This window comes from Enoplosus armatus, chromosome 7 (assembly GCF_043641665.1).
Source record: "Enoplosus armatus isolate fEnoArm2 chromosome 7, fEnoArm2.hap1, whole genome shotgun sequence".
Taxonomy (NCBI): domain Eukaryota; kingdom Metazoa; phylum Chordata; class Actinopteri; order Centrarchiformes; family Enoplosidae; genus Enoplosus; species Enoplosus armatus.
This window is the reverse complement of record NC_092186.1, coordinates 13,497,722-13,514,023: the sequence shown is the minus strand read 5'-3', so window position 1 is coordinate 13,514,023 and position 16,302 is coordinate 13,497,722. Positions and strand designations below refer to the sequence as shown.

Here is a 16,302-nt window from a genome sequence, read left to right as displayed (position 1 = left end):
CTCCTTCCTTCCCTCCGGCCCCTCCCTCCTGTGGGTGCTGCTACCCCTGGCACACACATGGTGACACCAGTCTGGCTGCAAGCTGTGAATGTGGAGTGTGTGTTTGAGTGTGTGTGTGTGTGTGTGTGTGTGTGTGTGTGTGTGTGTGTGTGTGTGTTTGTATGTGTGATATACCGGGGAGTATGGAGGCAGACAGGGCAGCCAGGCCCCCAGCTGCCACCGTCGTGCCAAGGGAAATGCGGGCAGACAGGCTGGCATCTTTGTGCCAAGGCCAGCAGGGCCCTCAGGGAGGATGGAGAGGGAGGGAGGACACAGAGGCGGGATGGAGGGAGGGGGGCAGAGGGACAGATAGAGATTTTGGATGAGTGTAATTCTACTGATCGTGTGACAGACACAACATGGGGTTCGCGTGCTGATCACGCTACAGTACAAGCAGCTGTGGTGTGGCGTCACCACTGTGGTCTCAGAGTTACCTCATGTGTCAGGCCAGCGACTGATCTTTTCACTCATTCATGAAGTAAAGAGCATTTGTTGTTTACAGATTATTATTATTAATTAATTTTAGTTTGTCATAATTTCTGACACTTTGATCACTTGATAATGTAATCATTGGATTGGAACACTGAAGGAAATAATTGATTATTCTAACTCTAGGAACATCAAAGGTCATCTTGCTTAGGATTGAATGTAGCTGGTAGATGAATGGTTACAGAGCATGACATAAAACGCCATGTTGCCTGTTTGACCCTAGCCGGCGATCTTTGTTGCATTTCATGCCCCTCTCTCCCCCCATTTCCTGTCTGCCTCTTCACCTCAGTCTGTCTAATAAAGGCAAAAAAAATGACCAAAAAAGAAAGGAAATACAATGAATGCAGTGCAATGAGACCTAAGAAGATCCCCATACTTGTGGTTCAAGAACTACATTAGCTTGTGTTTTAATAGTAGTATTCATAAAACCAGTGGTATCACCTGTAGTAGTAACACACTTGGAGGAGGTGTATAAAGGACTTTTCACAGTCAGAATCAAACTGGGGATGTTGCAGTTATATGGTAATGTATGTGTCGGATGGCTATACGATGCTATATTTATGTCTCCGTTCTGAGTGCACGATAGGATTGTTTGAGGATAGAAACATTTTATTTTTTGCACGTAAACACTGAAAAAACAAAAATGGACAATTTGCTACATATTCTCAGAAGCACACAATAATGACCTCTGTCTCCCAATCTTACGTAGAAGAAGTAGTAGTAAACTTAGTAGAAAAGGCGAAACATGCCTCCTCCCAAGGTCTGTGAATGAGCCCAGGAATTCTAAAGCCTTCAAGTATTTCTGTTCTTTATTTGTGTCTCACTGCCTGCCCACTTTTACTATCATGTTCTTATTTTCTCTTATCTGCCGTACGTATTATAGAGATTTGTCTACAATCTATTAACATCCTCTATTGCAAAATGTTTGGGACAACATCCACTGGTCATATTCCCCAGGTTGTTAATGATTTTATACCATACTATATTTCACCTGCTGTTATAAAAAAGCCAGCTACACAAATTAATATTTATTTTTGTATTGTCAGATATTTAGAATACTATAACAATGTTGAAATGTATCTAGTTCAGTATAAAAAATATACTGTATCATAATAGCATAACAGGACCCTTTTTTAACAACCCTAAGTTGGGCAAATGAACCACTATTGCAAAATCAGCAACACTGATTGTGACACAAAGGTGATTTATTATTTATTTTGCCCGTCATTGCATTATTCAAGCTGTTGGTTATTTTCCACAACAGTGAGTCCTTCTGATCAGTGTAATGGACCACAGGAGGTGAGCTCATCTCTACGTGGAATTTAATAAAAACTGATTTCAGAATGTGTCATGTGTGTTGCATTGCCCTCCACTGAGAGAGAATGATCTCATCACTCTGTGTGACCTTATTCCTCTCTCTCTCTCTCTCTCTCTCTCTCTCTCTCTCTCTCTCTCTCACACACACACACACACACACACACACACACACACACACACACACACACACACATACAGGGGTACAGGAGGGGTGATGCTGATGTTTGATCTTAGATCACTTGTCCTGCTGTTGCTGGATTGACTCAGTGGGCGAGTCGGACACAGTGAGATCAGAGTGTGTTCTTTCATCCATGTCACATTTTTCAGTCATATAAACATTGATGACTTTATTGGCTAAAACAAATCGTGTACTTGTATGACTAAACAGTACAGCCGGAGTAAAGTGGTTGTAGTTTGTAACGTGTTTCAGTTTGAAACAAAAACTGAATTTGAAATACACATTGAATTTGATCATTCAACAGATTTCAATACATCTGAGATAAAGAACATATGTGTATATATGTATGGATATGTATGTGTGTACTTATATGTTTGTATATAAACTGTATATATGTTGATTTTGCTGTTGATTTTACAGATGGATCCTCCCCTTGTTGTTCATTTTATATTTAACCCCCTATCTTTGTTTTTGTGTGTCTGTGTGTGTGTGTGTGTGTGTGTGTGTGTGTGTGTGTGTGTGTGCGTGTGTGTGTGCGTGTGTGTGTGTGTGTCCGTTTGACACATATGCATCACTTTGGTTTATCCGTTCTTTAAAAGAAAACCTAATGATAGAAAGTAAATAACATAAAAAAAAAAATAAAAGAAAGAAAATTAAAGTCGAGTCAGTGGGCTTGGTCAGGCCGGGTCTTTCCCTGTGTGGTACAGAGAATATCACTAATGGACTAATGGATTGGAGTCTAATAGAGTTACATCTGCTGTATGATCACATGGTCACTACCCTACTGTGCCAAACATATGCACATCATATACCTTGATAGTGGTGTGTGTGCGTGTGTGTGCGTGTGTGTGCGTGTGTGTGCGTGTGTCTGGTCTCTTGGAACATTATTATTATGACTTAGTGTGGCGCCAGTCTGTCTGTTCGGTCCACACTCATAGACACACACACGTACACACACATAGATAATGTGATGGGAGTATAATGTTGCACTTTGGGAAATGCTGCATCACACAATTATAGACGGACAGTCGCTTCTCTCTCCTCTCTCAAACTCACACACATACACACACACACACACAAGCCCACTCCTCCTACTCCCACTAGCTTACACACCAACACCACTCACCAGGGGCTTAACGCTGACATCATCATTTTATTAGAGGTGTGTGTGTGTGTGTATGTGTGTTTGATTTTTTTATTATGGTTGCTTGTGTGTCTCCATACCCCCCATTATTCCAGACGAATGTGCACCTGCCCTGTTGCCCCATAGGGGACCAGTGGCGCCACAGTGGCGAGGGCGCAGTGATCATCTGCTTTCTGCTAATTGCCCTGCTGCCCCACAAGGCGCAGGGGAGCTAGCTACTAGCAGGCCCAGCGTGCTCAATCTAGCTGAGACCCCTCTGGGATATATATATGGGGCATGTTTTACTTTCTTTTTTTCTTTTCTTTTTTTTACAGCAATTGAGGATTGATTCGGAAAAGCTCACAATAGAGTCTGTTGAAAGAGAGTATCTGAGAGGTGACTCTAAACTGCCAGTTTGTGTTGAAACGCTGTTGTTCATCTAAGTATGAAGTTAAAGAGATCATGTAACCTTCAATTATCAGTATATATCATTATAGTGAGCTTACTGGAAAGAAGACACATCTCACAGAACAAAGTAGTTATTGTGCGCTGTAGTGTTTGAGTTGATTTAAAAAAAACAAAAAAAATCTCTCTCCTTCTCCGAGTTCTCTACTTTCACCTCTCAACAGGTCACCTCTCACTCAAAGGTGTGGCCCTCTACTGGTCCATCCAGGCACTGTCAGTGAAGTTATGTATTTCCCCTTTATTGAAAAGAACATTGAAAACAACCTGAAGATTTAATTTTAAGTTCAGTTTATTTGTCTGCACATATTAGAGAAATTCTTAATTACTGAAACATGTTGTGCTGTGATTAAAACACCCCGAGGAGCTTCTTAAATCAGATTCTCAGCAAATATTCAGGCTTAAGATGACAAATACAGACTGTGTCGGAGACTTAATGATAAAAAATCCTCAGAAACAGAAAGAATGAAATGAAAATATATACAGTATATTCTATATATGTTCCTCATTGCCACTATCTCAGGGTGCATGAGTTAGAGCAGCTTCTGTAAATCCTCCAGTATTCTCATCTCTGTGTGCCACCTCAGGGGTAATAAAAGCATCCCATGTGAATGTATGAGTGCTGTACATCTCTCGCATTTCTATCAGATTTAGAGCGGAACAGATTAGGAGTTTGAGATAGAGGCGATGGCTAGAGCACACAGTCAGATTTACATAGCAGACATTTACATGATAAGAATGTTTCTGCTCTTATCCCGGTGACTATGGTGAGTGCAACAGTGTGAGTGTGTTTCTATTTAGATCAACAACATAGGGTACGAACCCTGAGAGTATTCCTGTGACAATTAAATATCTGTTCACAAAACAAATGCCAGAAAGTTGGTTTTTTTTTTAAATCACAGTCATGTGCTGGAAGGTATTTTTTCAGCTAGACTGTAAATTAGACTGAGAAGTAGAAGACGTAGATATAGTGAGAGGGTGACACCAAAAAAGAGATGAATTACTGGAAGAGATGGATTTTTACACACAGGGACACACAGACAACCACTCCCTTTGTATTAAACATATCAGCAAACATACTCCTATAAACAGCAAACATGTTTTATTTAGATGAGACTCCCAAGATTTATGACTGCTTTCAGAATTTTATGGAAATAACTTCACATTTGGGCGCTGTGGGTGTGATCTGATATTGACCCGACTTGATTCGGCTAACTCACCTTGAATTTCATTTAGGTTTAAAAGCTGCCAAACCTGGGATTGACTGTGAATATCAGAGAGAAACATTAAAGAGTTGAGATGTAGCAGCTTTTTACAATGCCTCTATCAGGAAGCGGTGTAAAAGGCCACCTGATGAGAGTACACCCCCCCCTGGGTGTTTGGATGCAGCCATCAGGTGAGAGTGTCTTATTCCGTCATGTTTCAGCCTCATCAGAGGGCTGTTTCTGACCCGAGAAGGCTGCTAACGGCCTGTTGTCTCCACAGGTGTGCGACTCTCAGCTCTCTCGTTACAGGAAAGTCCATAATTCACAAGTGTTATTGTTTCCTGCAAAACCATACTGCTGCCAGCCAGAAGATCCTACCAGTTGCAGTAATCCAGGCTATTTCACATCATCACCCCTGGCCGTACTGTGCATCTTCTCGACTTTATGCTTACACGCACACACACACACACACACGCACACACACACACACACACACACACTGCTACACCAAGTCTCTCCACTTGAGAGGACCAATCAGAATCTATGACTTCCTCCTGAACATCTGATACTCTTCGCTGGTCGTGTAAGTTCACAATCGAAGGACACATTCTCGTAAAGCCTCAGTCTCATAAATACACTGTACTGCCACGTACAATATACAGCAGGCCCACCGAATTATAAAGCAAGCACAGGTTGCCTAGTAACAGTGTCTCCAGAAAGCTTTGTTGCAACTTGATTTGCATCCAAAAAAGATAGACTGATGCCTCAAGAATATATATCCCGCCATGTTTACACACATGAATATACATAGCCACACGTTTGACACTCCTCGGATGATTCAAAGGCTGTTTTCTGCTTGACTTAGTATGCAAAACAAGAAAAAAACAATGAGCCTATCTAACATCTGGCATCATTTTAGAGTGCCAAGAAATATTGCCTCTTCAATTATTGGCGTAGTAACACAGAGGGAGTAAAGAAATATGTCATTCAATGTGAAATGTTCGCCAAACGGACTAACTATTTGCCTTAAATGAGCTGGTGGGGATCTGTGGAGCATGACAGCTGCACGGGCATATTGGAAGACATTTAACCTTCCTAACAGTTGATAGGATGAACATTTGACAAGTTGAAAGAGACAACAGTGAGACAGACAATAAAAGGGAGTGGATGAATGTGTTTGTGTGTGCGCGCATCCAGGCCTCATGAGTTTTGTCCTGTATGTTTTTGCCTTTGTCTGTGAGAGTGCTCGGAGCAGCAGTGATTGGCGTGTCCTCTACGCTTGATTGATTTGAAAATATAGACAAGATGTCGCCTATATGAAAGCTACCAATTTATAAGCCTTCATCTCGAAACTTCAGAGAGATGCCGGTGCCATCAAAATCAGAGCGGGAGTTTATAGCTACCAATGGTTCAGAAGTAGAAAAGCCCCGGCAAGCAAAGTGACACCTCGCTAAATGCTGCCTGCTAGCTCAATGAAACCCTCTCTCTTTTCATTCTCCCCTTTTCGCTTTTTTTCGTGGTCCATTTTTCTCTGACTTTGTCTCTTTACTTGTTTCTTTCTCTATTTGTCACCCTGTGTCTAGTATTTCAGTCTCTCTATTTCTCTTTGCTCTGTGTCTTTCTCTTTATTCTGCAAGGCTGTGATGAGACACTGGCAGTTAACTTGTCCCACACTTCGCTGTCAAAGGAATGACCTTGATGTAGCTCACATACAGTTTGAGTTTGCTGCTTCGTTTCTGTGTGTGACTCTTTGCATATTCCTGTTTGTGTGTGTGTGTGTGTGTGTGTTTCTGTGTCTCTGTAATCACTGAATTGTAAAACCATGTGTGAGTGCGTTATCATCTGGGGGAAGCTTCTCAATTTTTTCCCTTATCCCACGCAGTGATAATTCTGTTTGGGAACGACGGCACTGTACCACGTCAAGAGATGGGCAGGGGAGAGGCACAGGGAGGTACCATTTAGATAAAACAAATTGCCAGCTGCCGAGCAGGAGCAGCCACCGCGGAGAAAAAAACCAAAGCCACTGTGTGCATTAGTGTGCATGTGCTGAAGATTTTGTGCATTTTTATATTTGTGTGCGTGACTGTGGTACCTAAAGCAGGTACAGCCTCTTCCTTAGCCTCTCGCTCAGGCCTTCCAGGCAATCTCTTTCCATAAGAAGTCGCAGAGCTATTTTCTCTGGCCTATAACTATAATGCTGTGATGGGACAAGCAGCAGTAATTAAAATCAATAGCCAGGACTTTTCCAGTCTCCGGCAAGGTCACACGATGCCCAGTAGAGAGAACGAGAAGGAGAAACAGAGAGAAGTGGGATTGCATGGACGGGCAGAGCCAAACAGGGAAATATGTAAAGAGGTGAGGTGTCATCTCATTTTAATTAACCTGCACCTCAGAGGGCTGGCACCACAGTAATGCACCAGTGTGTGCGTGGGTTTGCTTGTGTGTGCATGCGTCTATGAGTGTGTCACATGGAGGTTTATTTTGTCCTTGCCAGTCAGTTTTATTCACAGTATGCCCTACTTCAAACTCATGCGTTCCTCGGAATAATATTCATTTTCCATTGGGGGGATAGTTGCTTTAATTTTTTTCCAAGATAAACTATTTTTCTTGGTTTATTTGTCTTCTACTTGTCCAGCTTTACAGGCTGTGAGGCAAGGCTGGTAATCTGGCTCTAGCGGGAAGACTGGGTGTGGTATAGCTAGCCACTGGCTGCATTAGTATTCTGCTGAGATAGCCACATGCAGATACATTCTCCTTTCTCCTCCTCTGAAGGAATAATCAGCCGTTCCTTTCTCTCCCTTCTTCCCCTCTGTCTGAGAGAGGCCGAGTGATTTAGCTTTTTGTTTTACTAGGTACCTGCAGGGACATCTTCAAGTGTTTGAAAATGCATGCAAGTGTGGTCGCCATGCATTTCTATGCAAGTCTGTCGCCAAACCTGACGTATTAGGTGTCTGAGCAAACACATAAAACTCTCATGTGTCTCCTTCCTGTCCTCGCTCTTCAGAGGTGAGTCAGAGAGAGAAGTTAACTCCGTCAGAGTTGGCGCAGAGCAGTCTGTCCTGTTTGTTGATTATCAGGTCCTGTTCCTATCACAGCCCCGATAGCATCTTCATCTGATCTGCTGCCAGAGACGCTAGCTCAGTAGCCAGCCCCACCATCACACAGGCGCTACGCTGCTAGCCGCCACCCTTTCCCGTATATCTCCGTATCAGGCCCAGATCTGCCATCGCCCTGCTCTCTCATCTTCTCCTTATCTCCTTATTCCACCTTTCTCCCTGCTCCCAACACCCCAAACCCACCAGTCACTCATCGTCCTCATCTTCTTCCTCCTTTTATCCTCCTCTCTCAGAGCGTCTGCCAGAGCTCCTGTGGCAGCGCTGTTGTTCCCCATGCTTGGTCTTCTTCACGTAAACTGTCAAGGCGGAGTCAGTGAGTGACAGGACAAGACGAGAGAGATTTGGCGAAAGACAGGAAAAAGGAAATGTAGAGAAAGAGGAAGAGAGAAAGGAGGCAAATACAGTCACTGGCATGCATACAACATCCTTCTGTCCATGTCTCAGTGCTGAGGGCTAAACGAGGAAAGAGAGGAAGACAAAGATAGACAGGTGAAGAGTGTGAAAAGAAAACGTGTCGAGTAAGCAGAGAAGTTTTGTAGACTGCAGCAGTACTGTCCCGTACCCCATCGATCCTTTATGAGGTGCACGGATCAGTCAGCTTTATTTCACCCTGGGCCAAACATGCAACACAACCGTAGCACACAGCAAAGAAGACATAGAATACACAACAATAAACATGCAGTACATTACAAACGCCGCACAACACTCAACATCGCAAGAAATATGACGTACTGATATACAGATTAGATGCTCACCCATCCCTCACTGTGTATCATTTTTCTAAACTGCTCACACACTTACACTGCAACTTGTGACATTTTCTGCTTTACACTCAGACTGCAATTCTAAATTACACATGATGCAAAATACTGCATATAGTACAATGGTGTCATAGTTGTCATGATTAAAATCTCGGAGAATTGCTGCCTTTTACAATGCAATGCTGAAAACACCAGGTGGCCACGTTTGATACTCACAGACACAAACTGTAATGCAAAATTCTCCAGTTGCCCGATAAATTAGAAGCAGAAGTCAAAAGGTGAGTTCTCCTATTTTTGGAGATGAATGAATGGAAAAGAAAGGGGACCAAATGAATGACATAATTTTGGTCAACCATGAGTGTTTTTCTCACTCCCACTACAAAATTAGTATTAGGGTTGTTGTTTCATTCACCACAAGTAATTTTTGTTGCTTACTCACAGCGGTTGTGCCTTTCAGTTTTGAAGGGAAACTCGAAAGTCTAATAAGATGCTAAACAACCTCGAGGATGCTCAGCAATTCTGAAAGAGTGATATTTAAGTAATTAAGTCAATCGTCATTTAATTCATCAAGTTAGATGACTATTTATCACTCTTTGTATTGTAATTGTCTTGTTTTGCAGTTCACATTATCATAATTTAGTTATGTCTGTGCTTCCTGGGTTTGCCTTAAAAAAAGAAATGGCAATTGTGGTGTTTATATGATAAATGATGAATCACAAAGTAGTTCTTGATCAGAAATGAAATTGTTGTTAGTTTTAATTCAACTCTACTTTAAATAAAATTACCTCTTAATTTTTTGATAATTTATCAGGGAATTGTTGAGTGTGGATATAAACTAAACTAAAATCATTATGTGTTTTTTTGTTTAAACATTCACCCCTCACAGGTTAAGAACCTCTCAGACTTCCCAAGCAGCTTGAGTATCAGGTGTTATCTCCTTCCTTCCTTCAGTCCTTGTACTCCTTTGCCAGCTGCACTCAACATCTCTGGAAGATGACATACTGACAAGTTGATGCAATTTCTGCGTTATGATTTCTCAACTCTCTGTGTGTAACTCATGAGTCACTGTTTCCTTGTCTATCTTTACACTTGGTGCACTTTTTTCCTTCTCTTGCAAAATAGCTGTGCTCTCATTGCTCCTCATATCTTCACCTGATGCAGTCCTAACCCCTCTAGACTTCATGTCCTTAAATTGAAAGACCTGTCCTGGAAATTACCTCTCTAATTTATCTTTAATGTGTTTGTCTTTTGCTGCTGCAGGCAGAGGCTTCCAGCCAAAAACGTGTACTACTACCGTTGCCCTGACCACCGGCGAAACTATGTCATGTCCTTTGCCTTCTGTTTTGACCGAGAGGACGACGTATACCAATTTGCCTACTGCTACCCCTACACCTACTCCAGACTGCAGCACTACCTGGCCAGCCTGGAGCGCAGGAACCTGCCCTACCTGCAGAGGGAGCAACTGGGACTCAGTGTGGTGAGTTGGGAGGTGAAAAGTGCTGTGAGCAGGTGGAGAAGAAGTGTATGTGTGGAGGGGGTGGTAGTGGTTATGGCAGGAGCAGAGAAGTCGAATGGTCGTGAAGATTAGGGGTGGAAGGGTTGTAAGGTGTGTGTGTGTGTGTGTGTGTGTGTGTGTGTGTGTGTGTGTGTGTGTGTGTGTGTGTGTGTGTGTTCAGAATAAGGAGACCCAGATTGGTAACTTAGGTGTGCCTGCCGGTCATAACTTCAGCCTCTCATGTTATTATTAGGATTGTTGCTCTCTGAGATGACGGACTGTAAGCCTCTGGGTGTGTGTGTGTGTGTGTGTGTGCGTGTTTGTGTGTGTGTATAAATGGCTCTGTGTGTAATCAGCAGAGCTCTCACCTCGGCAGTAGGAGCCAGTGTATCATACACGCTGCCTCCAGTCTTGTCTGCTCTTATCAAATAATTGTAGGAGAAAAACTCATTAGAAATGCTTGGGAGATTACGACTTTTTCTTCTGTCCTCCAACATTTGTCAGAGAAAAGCTGCTGCAAGGGGGGCACCATGAAAGCACAGGTATTTGTAAGGAGCACCTGACCATAAAATACAGAAAATTTGGAAACCATGGCATGAAACGGCTGATGGCACGGTTGAAAGAAACAAGAGTAATACCTCTGTAAATAAAAGAAAACTGGTGACCTACAGTAATACAGTAGTAATATAAAATTAAATATTTACGATTGTAATTGTGGTCATATTTCAAAACCAGCTTCAGTGCAAATTCAATATTGAAAAGAAGAGTTAAAAGTTATAATCCTTTAAATCTCAGTTTTGGTTGATTTGGTGACACCTGTGATTACTGGTTGTAACATCAAGTGCGTTGGCCCCCGCTGGCCCCCAAAATTCTGTTGAAACTTGGGCTGTAAACATGCCTTGAGCCGCTACTCTGTCAGAAATACAACACAAGTAGAGCAACAAGTAGAGTCTGTTTACAACGCAGCCAACCAAACTGTGCGCTGAGAGGATTAAAAGCCATTCAGTGGTTTGCCAATTGAACATCTTTAATGCGAAGCAGCAGCAGTAGGAAGGAAGTAGGTGCACCTATTTAATAATATATGCTGAAAAAATCTATTTATTTGTATTCTCATATAAAAAAACAATCATGTTTTCTTCCTGTAAAACAAGATATGACGTGTGCTTAGGTAAGCTTAAACCAACTTATTTCAACCAATAATATCATGACATCCACCCATCAATTATTCTTTAACTTTTAGCGGCACAGAGCTAACATTCATTAGTTGGCTAGCTAGCAACAGCATGGTACGTCGATGTGTCTCTAAATCAAATTCCTCACAACGTTATGTCCCGCCTGCCTATTCTGTTTCACTTTGAAATACGTGATGATACGAAAGCTAGATAGTCTCGAAATGCCGTTTCATCTCATCCTTAATACAGCTCAGCGAGTGATCAGTAAACAGGGAGGCCTCTATCAAGTAGATACAATCACGAACAGTGATCCTGCTTTAAAATGGCAGAGTCCGCCACTAACAATAAAAACTACTATAGAGAGAAAAAGGTAATTACTGAAATAGAAAAAATGCTAACCATAAATATATAAAATGGGGTTTGAAATGAAAATAACTTTGAATTTATTCGTGTGATTATGATTGCTATTATCCAATAGTACACATGTACATACTGTAACTGTGTGTATATGTAGATTTAATCTATAGTTATTCACAAAAAACACATACAGTGAAGCACCTTGCTGTATCAATACATGGCAATATGCAGTATCTGTTGTGTACAGAATCTACCTGGTACTATTGTTCTTGTTTGAATTCAGTTTATCTGCCTATGTAAAATCTTAAAGATTATAACTTTATAACACATTAGAATATCCATTTACTATCAGTGCTCCCATTTCTATTGTTAATTCTTACAACTATATAACCTGTTGTCACTAGACAGCCAAATTAATAAAAGTCAGCATGGAAGACATCACGACGTAGTAAAATATAAAACGGACCTATGGTTCGAAGAGCAGGAAGTTAAAGGTTGGTGTGTCTCACTAAACTTCCCTCTCCATCTGCACTGCTACTGTGTTGTGTATAACATAGTGTAAATACTAAGCATTACGATTCTGCCTGTGCACCACACTATTTCTGCTTTATTTTTAAGCCGCATCATTTGTCTGAGCAAGACAGAGGGGGAACAGAGAGAGGACAGACTCGGTTGGTTTGGCCCACAGAGTCAGTATTAGTATTCATAGTCATAGAGAGGTTTTATGGCCGTATTTTTCTCTTTATGTTCTCTGGGCCTGGGTGGCAGACAGCCCAGCCCCACCCTCTCATATCTCTTTCTCTGTCTGCTCCCTCTCTTGCGTTACCCCTCTCTTTCTCTCTCTATCTCATGCACATATGTAACTCCACACGCACACACACAGGTCAGAGGGGAAGGGATGAGAAGGGATGAGGAGAGCTTTCTGGCTGCATCAAAGTTTAAAGACGGATTGCTGCCGTTTCCAAGGAGTCTTTGCAGGGACACCACAATAGCTTTAACCTTCTAATGGGTACAGTTATCTCATAAGGATGGAAATAAGAGCCAGAGCCATTTGCACTGGCATTCTTCTATCTTGCTGACTAATTTGTTTTCTGTAATGTATTCCTCTGAACAAAATCTCTCCTATCCAGCCTGCACTGGTAGACTCAGATACTGTAAAAAAAAAACAAACAAAAAAAAAACGGTTGGCTCTTAATTTTTACCTCCAGCTCTCTTCATCATTATGAATGAGGTAGTGTGTACTGATTTGTAAGGCAGGTATTTTTATTTTATTTTACTAAAGCAGAGTAAATTGAATGTAACGTGTAAATTACATTGAACCAGATTGAATTCGCTTCAACCGAGTTGCATTGTAAGAAGTTACTTTAATTGAGAGAGGAACATTGAGGGACAGAAACAGGGAGAGAGATGTAACATTTCTGAGATGAATGAAAAGGGGAAGCCAGGAGGATCTGAATATGATTTTCAGATAAATCTCTCAATTCTCAAATCCTTCACTTCCACTCATACTCGAACTGCCAATTGAGACTTTACAATAAGAGTGGAATTCACCTGTTCAGGAATTTTCATATCTATCACATATATCACAGTGAGTGGTAAGTTTTTCACCGCTGATCATCAAACATTCCCCACATGAAAAGAGAAACAATACTGATGATTGGTTATTGGTAGATTAGATGAAATATCCTGATGACCATGCACAGCTGTTCGTCCCAGTAAAGCCTGAAAACCGCACTAGTTTGTCTACTTTAAAATGTTGTCTAATAGACATTAAAAAGTGGATGTCTAAATTCTGATAAAAGTGTGATTCTTATCATTAGTCTTGACAATCTGCATACACAATTTCGCTCCTCACTTGGTCCTTTTTTCCAACAATATTAAGCTTTCTGTCAAAAACTTGAGTGTGTTGTTTGATTCCAACCTTAATGGCTATGACACTGTTAGTCACCTCTGACACAGCACAGCCTCGGCCTGTAGACCAGATGGAAAGAAAGTGTAAATTTTTTATTTACTCATTTACTCATTACCTTTAAAGCATGTTATGTACTGGACCCACGCTATATCTTTGAATGCCCTTGTCAACCGACACGTAGTCTGAGGTTCTCGGGCAAGAACCTGTTGGCTGTTCCCTTGTTATGGTGTAAGACTAAAGGGGACCAAGCTTTTGCCGTTAGGGACACCTCAACTTTGGAACGGCCTACCTGATGAACTCAGATTTGCAAAATCAATAGTATCAAAATCTACCTTCCAGCACCTCTAAAGCTCAATAATTAACACGTTATGTGTTAATTAGTGAGGAAAATGGCAAATTGTCATTTTGCACTTCGGTTTTGTACGGATTACACAAACAAGATATACTGTGCCAGGCTGGCTGTTTACTCTAGTTTCCAGTGTTTGTGCTAAGCTAAGCTAACAGGCAGACAGATATGAGAGTGGTACAAATCTTCTCATCCAACTCTCAGCAAGAGAACAAATATACTTCCCAACTATTGCTTTAAAACGCATTTTTATCAAAAGGCTTTTATGACCTTATTTAATGTGGGTAATTTGTTATTGTTATGTGTGTATGTAGTTTGCTATATGTAAGTATGTAATACATATGTAACAAGTATGTTTGATATTTGGTTATTAGCTGGTGGTGATTACCTACAATGCCTAAGAAACACAAGTCCTTAAAACTCCCATATACACATACGTAGACACACACTCACACTCTCTCTCTCTCTCTCTCTCTCTCTCTCTCTCTCTCTCTCTCTCTCTCTCTCTATCTCTCTCTCTCTCTCTCTCTCTCTCTCTCTCTCTCTCACACACACACACACACAGACACACACACACATCACCCACAAAGACAAATACCAGAAGAATTTCTCTTATTCCCCAGAGGAGAGGGGTTTGAATTCTTCCTGTTCATGCTCTTCTGGGTTCATGGCCCTGCGTCTGTTCCTCTGGTCCCTGTCTGTCTGAACATTTCCTTTTGTAGACCATCCTGACAGCATCTGAGTAAACCTCTCTCTCTTTCTCCCCCTGAGGCATCCATGTCCACAGAGACACAGAGAAAGAGACAACACGCGTTTGACCTGCTACAATACTAACAAGCCTCTTTGAAAAGATGCCATGCTACTCCCTTCTTTCAAACTATTTCCTCATTTCTGTACGGTCCTCTAGTGTCCCCCGGCCATCTTGAATTGAAAGCACCTTATTTGCCCACCTTGCCTGTTGACAAAGCTTTTTTTTTCTTTTTTCTCACCAGTAGGCAGCATCGGCCCAGGAGTTGCGCAGGCAGCAGTTTGAGTTTTCCTTCTGCTGGCCCCGCTGGGGAGGGCAGGGCTATGACACTGTTAGTCACCTCTGACACAGCACAGCCTCGGCCTGTAGACCAGATGGAAAGAAAGTGTAAATGAGAAAACTCGGGGTGTGAGAGAGGACAGGCCACTGACCAGCCTTAAGGTTGTCCTTGCCTGCATGCAGCATAAGAGGTCTGAATCCTTGCCTGCTATTATACTGTGATTCTGTTCACATACCCACATCAAGTCAAACTATTGATCTCAGAATCACAGCGCAGAGATGTCACATCCATTCAGCTCTTTTTTTTTCTCTTTTGAAATCTCACAAATCAAAGCAAGATGATGATAGATCACTTGTACTTTGCTGAAGAGAGGCAGCGGTCACTGTCAGCTGCAGTGACTTAACATTACTTAGACTGTTGTGATTGAATTTTAGACCTAATCCTGTCTGCTATCAGTGTTCAGGTACCATGTCTGGGTGTCTGCTCAGTGGGAGTGGAGTCTCGAAGAACGGGGATTTTTTTTTTCTTTCCGTGTCTGGAGCAAGAGGAGGGGAGTGGAGTGGGCACTGCAGCTATATCTGCCTGGCTGCCTCTCTCTCTCCTTATCTCTGTGTTTGTACACTGTGTGCCAAGATCCAATCAATAGCCACTCCAGCCGTGGAGAGAGGAGAAGGTCAGCAGCCACACTGGAGGAGTCGGGCTAGGCAAACTGATGGAGACACAGAAAACATAGGAAGCACGCCACATTCCATCTTTTGTGTTGATGAGAGATCCTTATGATTTCTGCCTCCCAGGCACTCGCAACACTGTAAAACGCTCCCTTTAAAATGTGTATTTTATTACATTTGAAAAAGTGCAATGTTCTGGGCTCTTCGTCAGGAGTCTATTTAGGCATGAACTTGTACTTTTTCTTATGCAATAAGATATTTTAGTAAGGAGATATTAGAAGACAAGGGAGCGTTGCAGGTCCTTGGGAAGACAGAAATCCCAATTACAGTTTTGGACTCAGCACCTGGACATGTGTGTATTTTGCATATTTTGAATGAGTGACATGGGCATTTCATCATCACATTTTGTGTTTCAGTTTTGACTTTGCATTACAACCCTGTACTTCACTTATATATAAAATAAATATATAATAAACAGTAATTGAGCTGTCTAACACATTAGGGACAGCACTTCGGTGTGGAACTGAGTGATTGACACCATTCATATCTTCTTAGCAAGGGTTTTTCACGTCATACATTGCCATCAAGTAACGTAACAGCATCCGTTGTGACGAAGTGCCAGTTTTAATTACAG

The 16,302-nt window shown here is 41.8% G+C and overlaps 1 protein-coding gene across 1 annotated transcript in view; it reads left to right on the top strand.

Moving 5' to 3' along the window:
• The window catches only part of agbl4 (AGBL carboxypeptidase 4), a 253,600-nt gene that overhangs the window by 124,435 nt on the left and 112,863 nt on the right, over positions 1–16,302 (top strand). Inside the window, exon 5 of the mRNA XM_070908675.1 lies at positions 9,951–10,167. Coding sequence (XP_070764776.1) covers positions 9,951–10,167 — 217 coding nt within the window. The remainder of the gene's footprint in view (positions 1–9,950; positions 10,168–16,302) is intronic.